General features: G+C 33.9%; 1 protein-coding gene across 1 annotated transcript in view; it reads right to left on the reverse strand.

Annotated features, from left to right (window-relative positions):
- Nucleotides 1–7,397, reverse strand: part of LOC144958716 (rapamycin-insensitive companion of mTOR-like) — a 59,535-nt gene extending 52,138 nt beyond the window's left edge. Inside the window, exons 1-5 of the mRNA XM_078890882.1 lie at nt 7,315–7,397; nt 7,127–7,177; nt 4,442–4,601; nt 3,583–3,714; nt 231–421 (exon numbers count right to left, since the gene is read on the reverse strand). Of these exons, the coding sequence (XP_078747008.1) occupies nt 231–421; nt 3,583–3,714; nt 4,442–4,601; nt 7,127–7,177; nt 7,315–7,369 (589 nt within the window). The 5' untranslated portion in view covers nt 7,370–7,397. The remainder of the gene's footprint in view (nt 1–230; nt 422–3,582; nt 3,715–4,441; nt 4,602–7,126; nt 7,178–7,314) is intronic.
- Nucleotides 7,398–7,933: the final 536 nt, after the last annotated feature.

Here is a 7,933-nt window from a genome sequence, read left to right on the forward strand (position 1 = left end):
CATAGATCACAAATTAAGAAACAAGGGAGCAGGCACCGGTGGAAGATAAAGATCTGAACAAGTGTGTGCCTGACACCTGTTATACACACTTGTTCAGATCTATATCATAAAGTGTATTTAGATAAATTCTCTGAGAACGTTATCCTACAGGACTGGGTTTGTTTCCTTTTTCCTTTTTTCAAATTCTTTGAAGCAATTAATGACTTATAAATATAAAAAATCATACTTACCTAATTCACACAAAGTTTCCAAAGCTACACGAACCATCCTATCTCTTTCATTTGCACCATCATTTCCAATGGCAACAAGAGGAAATACCAAGGATTGTGGATATTTGTCAGGAGCCGTTTTGATGATTTGTCGCATCAGCTTGACAGAATGAATTCTCTCTATTTCATTATCCAAACACACATCCAAACATCTGAAAGTTTTAGTCAGTAGTTAATTAATATTAATTATCATTGCAACCAGAGACATCAAAAGTATCAATTTTGAATAATTCAAACTTAAAATATCATCAATGATATTGATAACAGTGTTAGAAATATAAATAACTTACAATTACAACACTGAATTCATAAATCATGGTGGCCAACTTTTCAAAGACTATAACGGGACACCCTAACACAATACTGTCATGACCCAAAACGCAAGTTTATATTTCGACTATTATAATATAATCACGTTTTTATGTTCCTTGTTTTAATTTGCTAGTAAAAAAGGGCATTCCTGGGACAGCGTAGCTCAGCAGTACGGTCTTTGATTCGTACCCGAAAGGTACCGAGTTCAATCACCCGCCGCTGCGCTGTGTGGCCTTGAGCAAGTCACTTCGCCCTAGCTTACTTTTCGGCGCTGCTCTGCGGCTGACGCCTGGGTTATTCCAGTCCTCCCTTGGAATAGATCCTAAAGACAAATTTCCCCTTGGGGATGAATAAAGGGAATTTTATTTATTTATTTATTTATTTATTTATTTATTTTTGTTGTTGCTTTAGGTCTCTTCCAACACAATTGAGGTTATATGAGAGACCGCTGAAACAAAAAAACAAGCAATCTTAACAAAAATAGTACAAATGTAAATCAAAATCATAACCTAAAGATATCATAAGCTAAATTATAAATAACCAAGGACAAACAGGCAGAAGATTTACAGAAAAAAAAATATCCCCTGTCAAAAATACAATCACAAACCAAAGAAGCAGGATAGGCTAGTAAAGAGAAGAAGAAACGACATCACTATCGGATCGTACACCCATGCGAACATCATAGGTATATGATTCAAGGGTGATGCTCCCATCCAACCACCCGCTATTTATTTATGAAAGGGTCATTCTAATACAAAAAACCATCCATATTTTAAATAAAATTATCTTGTCACATTGCCAAATCGGGACAGTCCCAATTTTATCAGGACAAACAATTGACCGCTGTGATAAATACTCCAATTGATAATCATTATAATCAAGCAAGCAAATAACCAATCTATTATGAGAATAGATTTTTTAAAAATATTTTAGTGCAATAATCTTTTTAAAAAAGATTTTCCAAAATATTTAAAAACAATGAGACAAATTAAGTTCTATAAAAGAAGATGTGGAAAATGGGACTCAAAAGTCTCCACGTTATCTGGGCATGTATGACAATAATTCACAACTACTTAACCCGCACACCATCCCTCGTATTTAGAGCAATTCCAGAGTTCTGTATTAGTGTAAACTAGCAATGTCTTTGTCCGAAAATTGTACTAGCACCTAACATTTTACATGCTTCATTCTAAGTATTAAATCTACACTGTTCCATCTTCAGAGGATTTTTAAATAATCTAATGTGTTTAGAGCATGCAGATTCCTGTCAGATAAGTGCGATATTCAGTCTCATGTACTGCTCAAGCGCCAAGAGAATAAATATAGACCTGTAAATGAGCTCTATAAAAATTGACTGAAAATCTTCGACAAACTGAAGATTCAATTATTTTTTAAAAAATAAGGGCATCATTGGAGAGCAGAGTGATAAATAAAATATATTAAAATAGTGGGTGTTATTTCTTACTGGAAGTATGACTGCCATAATTTGATGTAGAAGGAATGCTAAATAAGCATGTCATTCATATAGGTAAAGATGACTTCATCAAAGTCATATTCCTGCCTCTGGAATTTTTTTGACATAGTCAGAAAAATAATCACCATTATCATCTTTAACTTCTAGTGCCATGACCAATTGAATTTATTCCTCACATCTTTATCGATGCTCGACAAGTCTGAACTGCGATCCACGAACAGCTCAGCCATTGTGAGAACATTAGAATAATGTAGCAATGAGCAAACTTGATTTTCAATCAGTAAATGACAGAAGACAAAAAACTTAAATAAATATGACTTCAGACCACTACACTGAATTATTAAGTAGAAGTGAATTATCAAGAAGAAACTTCGGCAGGCGTAGCGGAAAAATTCAAAGAATCGAAATGAAGGTAAATCGCCACAAAACAGCAAGCTCGCTTGGGCTTGAGCAAAACAATGGCAGAAAACGTCCTGATTTGCATGGAAATTAATTAAGCTACTTACCATTGTTCCTTATAATCAGGTACTCAATCAGTGAAGAAACGGTCAACCAGTTTGTTTACAACGTGAGGCAATCGAAATGTGCTTGTAGCAATCTATCCTAACTTTCGAAGGTGTCTACATAACGGACTTCCGGCATTCGCAATTTACTTTATCATAGTTTTGAGACTCGCCAGGTAAATGTGGTCAATTTTGGCTTAGATGAAACAGTGAAATTTATCGCTCGGTGGCTCAGTTAAAATTGGCTACAGTTGAGATCACGACGGGTTTGGAAAGTGAAAAATAATTTAACGAAGGATGTGTGAAAATACCCAGGGAAGTGTTCAGACACAGCCTTTTATAAAAAGCGTCGCTTAGTCTTGGCAATATATACATCGTTAATATAAACGGTCCCCATGAGCTATGCGTAGCGCTGTGGAACACTCCTAATTACTTTACGGTCATGGACTACGATTTGTGAATTCTTTATTTTTTTATTTCTTTCTTTCTTTCTTTCCTTTTTTTAAATATTTGAATTTGACAAATTGACTGATTTCAGTTAATTGACTGAGAATTTACAGGTCTATAAATAGTAAAAAGTTAAGTATGAGAGTGCTATATAAAAGCAATTTATTTTTAAATGTACATTTGTAAAATTATAACATAATTCAAAGGTTATTTATATACTCATTTTGAGTTGGAATCAGCTGAATCATCAAGAGTTACTAATGGTTCTAGCCTAAGATTTTATGACACATTAAAACCTGAACTAGTTCAACCGATTATGTTCAATCTTCATTTAATGCAGTTATCAAGTCACGAAAATGCCGGTGATTCAAGTACAACTGAAAAAAATAAGCCCCAAATTTGAATGACAGTTCTAATATGAAAATGTAAGTTTTTAACCAAAGTATAACAACTTCAAGAGGTAAGCATTTTCATCCCATAAAACAAAAATCCCTTGCATTTTGATACTTTTATGTTAAGATTAATACAGTTCGTCCAAATCACAGAAATAAAAAAATAAAAATAAAAGTTTTATTGCCTTGCAACCATAAAGTCCATATGCAGTTGTAGAAATGCCTTGAGGGCACCATCAAAAGGAAGCAGGTAACGTATAACCCTCAAAGTGGCAGTTCGAACTTGTTTATTCTCGTTTAAGAGGCCAGGTTCCAAACTAGAACAAAAGTAAATAAGAGAAAATTAATAAAAAGAAATGTTTACAAAATACAAGCGACAATTCTGACTAATGAAAATTCATTATCATCGTATATGTCAATCACTATCATGTAGATTTTGTCACTATTACTATTACTACTAAGTAGATTTGTGAAACTTGTGAATACAAGGAAATTGTTTGAGCTTGAGCTTTGAGCTTTTTATATAGCGCAATATCCACTAAATGTGCTCAAAGCGCTTTAAAAGGGGTCCCTGACCACGTAACATATAGAACAAGATATGACGTCTGTTAGGTGATATTATAACTTTTTTTCGACAGAGACAACGCTGTTAACGGCCAGGTACTCATTTTACACCTGAGTAAGGTGAGAGAATGTGAGTAAAGAGTCTTTTCCAAGGACTCAACTATGCGCTGAGCAAGGCTCGAACACAGGACCTTCCGATCTGAAAGCAAGTGTCATACCACAAGACCACATACACATAAAAATTGGTGTTGCGTACAGGATATTTTTTTTCTTCCAAAGAGACGATGTAATATCACTACAGTTTTACTATACCACAATAACAGTGATAATAGAGTCATTGGGGAAAAAATAATAATTTATGAATGATATAATCTTTACCAGTTAATAAATGGGAATATAAATTAACGCCAGTGTTAAGAATTACATAAGACAAAAACAGTGGAATGAGTGAGTAAAAACTGATTGTAAAGATTAAATTACCAAGCCATTATCTCTGGAATAGAGAGACCAAGGTTTCCATCATGACCAACCATATTGATGAGCTTGACAAAGCTGTTGAGATATGCTGTCTTGCGACTGCTGGGCACTCCATGATGAATGATAAAATTCTTTAATATCTCTAGCACATTCTCAGAAGGCTCTGTCAAAAACGATTTTCATCTTAATTCATAAAGTTTAATTTTGTATGTTTGTAAAAGTAAATGGTCGATGATCTCATGATAACAATCATTTGACACTGCAACTGCAATTATTAAAACAAAATGAAAGTGTCATGACCAAAGATGTGATTTTGGATTAGGAATCAGGAATTTATTTTACTGACAAAGGCACCAGACCTGAAACATTAACCAACAATGAAATGGCTTTTAATTATGCTATGGTGCTTGGAAATGGATTTCAATAATGCTATCAGCTTGGATCTTTAGTCTCATAATTGTGATGGTTTGAATTGCTCCAGTACATCATGCCGGCAAGACGCATAAATTCAAATAATATAATTATTTGAGTTTGAATGCGTCAACATTGCCCTAACTTTGTAAACATGTATCAGTGAAACGTAGAAAATAAAGAACAAACCGTTGTGAATGTGCAATATTATTTGGTCCCAAAATGAGTATAAATTTTTCAATGAAATCATACCACTAATATCACTCATTCCTTGTTTGACAGGAGAAATCCAATTTTGTGATTGATTAATTATGGACGCCTTTTGATTCTAAGTCTAATCCCCTCTTACTTTTCTTACACTTCATCCTTATCTTAATTTTTCAGGGTCCGAGAGGGAAGAATACCCCAATCCTTGAACCCAGTTATTTTATGATGTATCACCGAATCTGCTGAAGTTGAAAGCAGTAGGTAAATGTTTCATTTTCATATTGTGTGGTGGCCCCCAAGTCCAAGTGACAAAAACTTCTCTAGGCTCTAGGCCTAGACTAGACTATCTAGATAGACAAGGCACAACCTGAACTCAAAAGTCAAAAGAACAAAAAGTTAAAGTGTGTGTGTGAGTCGTTTAAATTATTTTTAAAATGTTTAATGCCTACCCATATGAGCCCTATGTTGAATCTGAAGTAAGGTAATTAAGGTAATCATTCGTCATTCTTTATTCATTTTTCAAAATATTCTTCAAAAATCGAGTCGCTCAGTACAAAAGTCACAAGTCAACAAAAAAAGTTATCTCTGTTTTGTTTGTTTGTTTTTAAGGGTTTTACGGCGTTTGCAACACATTTAGGTTATATCAGCGCCAGTAAAAAGGAAGAAAATGGGATAGTAAAAAGTTCTAGAATTACAAATAAAGCTAGGCACTTTGATAACTCCAGTCCAGTGGCCGCCGATAGGCTCACTGTAAGGTGAAACTCGTTTTTTGGAACTTTATTATTGACCCTTTACTGTGTTGGTCACCATGGCGTTATTTGTGAACCTATGTAACTAATTTTGGTATCATTATAAAGGGCACAAAACAAGCTTTCTAACGGTGTATTTCATTCTTAATTCCTGATTGTATTTCTCAGAAAGCTGATGTAATAAAAATTTTAAAATTTTTTAATTACAAGAACTTTTAAAATTATGGATACATTTTAATTATACTTCATACATCGATAGACAATTAATTGAAGAATATCTCTGCCAAATTTCATCAAAATTGATACACTCGCTCATTGTTTTATTTTTCCCGCCACCAACCCCACTTTTTAGGACAAAAACCTCAAATTTTTTTCCATTTTCATTTATCCTTAATTTTTTCCATACTTTCCATACATGAAAATGATTTATATGAAAATAAAGCTCATTTTCTGACCTTTAAAATGATATCTAACACTTGCCATTTATTTTTTAATTGAAACAAAACTACTGAAAACAATAAGTGGGCCATGTTAACTGCAAGACTCAAAATTTCCCGACAGCCGCGAGATGGTGGTTTTGAGGCAGCAGTGAGATCACAGATTCTCTCTGTAAAATTGACAAAAAATTTCAGTAGAAAAATATAAATAACTCTGGAACCGTAGGTCGTAGAGAAACAAATATGGTATCAAATTTTATGTTTTTTCAAGTCCCAGTTTGAAAATTTTATCCAAGTGCCTACTTTATTAATAAAGCACCCAAGAAAAAGTAAGACAAAGGGGAACTGAGAACAAATAGGGATCAGATGTAGATTCCAAGAGCATACCACCAATGTACTTAGTTTGAAATCACCTACAAGTCTCATCCAGACACAAGCACAAAATCCAACAAAGAGGAACACACTCAAATGCTTACATTATACATTCAAAATAAAAATAATAATACCTACATAACAGAGACAGAGAGATGATTTACAAGGAAAAAAATATCATCTCCCAAAACAATAACTATGCATTTGACTGTTTCCCTCCCAGCTAGGACTCCGGCCAGAGCCAGGACAAAACCAAATAATCTCATTCCAAGACAAAGACAGAAAGCATGTTGGAAAACAGATATAAGGGGATAGAAGACACAGTATGTCATGTACCTCCCTGCCAGCTATTATTATGGGAGGTCAGGATCCCCACCCAGAAAGTTATCTATATTCTCTTCTCTAGACATAGAGTCATAGAGTAAAACGTTTTCATTGAAAGCGGTGAGGCACCTAATAAAATATAGGCTATCACGATCAAAAGATTTAGTTTTGTTTAATTTTCAACTTACCTTTTGAAAAGTCAAGTTTGATAACAACATCCTCCACACTTTCGTGTCTGGCTGTAAATAAACAATCAAGAATTGGTCTATAAACATGTAAATACAATCATGCCTAGGTTTACATAACTGAAAAAAAAAGAATGTCTATCAACAACTAAGTAAAGTCAAACGTTAGTTAAATAGGAAGTCATACAAACCTCGAAAACGACTCGGTCGCAAATTACGTACCGGGCGAACCAATCCGGTCGCCATTTTTTCAGATTACAGTCCCAGTAGCAGTACAGTTTGCAGTATTTGTGGGCAGGATTGGCAGATAGTATCTAAAAAGTATGCCAAAATGTAGTAATTCATCATTTTTCTTTCAATGTTCCTTGAATGTCATCATGACTATAAAAAGAATGACAGTATTCAGGACGTGTAGGTTGTTTTTTTAGATGGAAAAATAAATAGGAGAGAAATACTGCTTGAACTGATCTTTATTTCTTTTCCTTCTTGAGTATGATTAGAGAGCCCATAATAATCACTATAATATAGGCCATCTGCAAGGACGACTGTAATTTTACAATAGGGGCTAGTCCTTATTATGATTAAAGTGGGATTTTGGTATTCAAAATTACAATCTGGTATTTATAATTCTGGGTCACATTAAAGTCGTAAATAAAACTCGTAATATTTTGATGCAATTACATCCAGAAAATAATATATAGAAACCCAACACTCATCGGTTTAAAAGATGTGTTTACAAATTATTAAAATCGATGAGCATCGTGGTCGAGTACAAAACTCCAAGAAGTATTTTTTACTTTACGACCAATT

Source organism: Berghia stephanieae, chromosome 1 (assembly GCF_034508935.2).
Source record: "Berghia stephanieae isolate SIO BIC M18660-M18661 chromosome 1, UCSD_Bste_1.3, whole genome shotgun sequence".
NCBI classification, from domain to species: domain Eukaryota; kingdom Metazoa; phylum Mollusca; class Gastropoda; order Nudibranchia; family Aeolidiidae; genus Berghia; species Berghia stephanieae.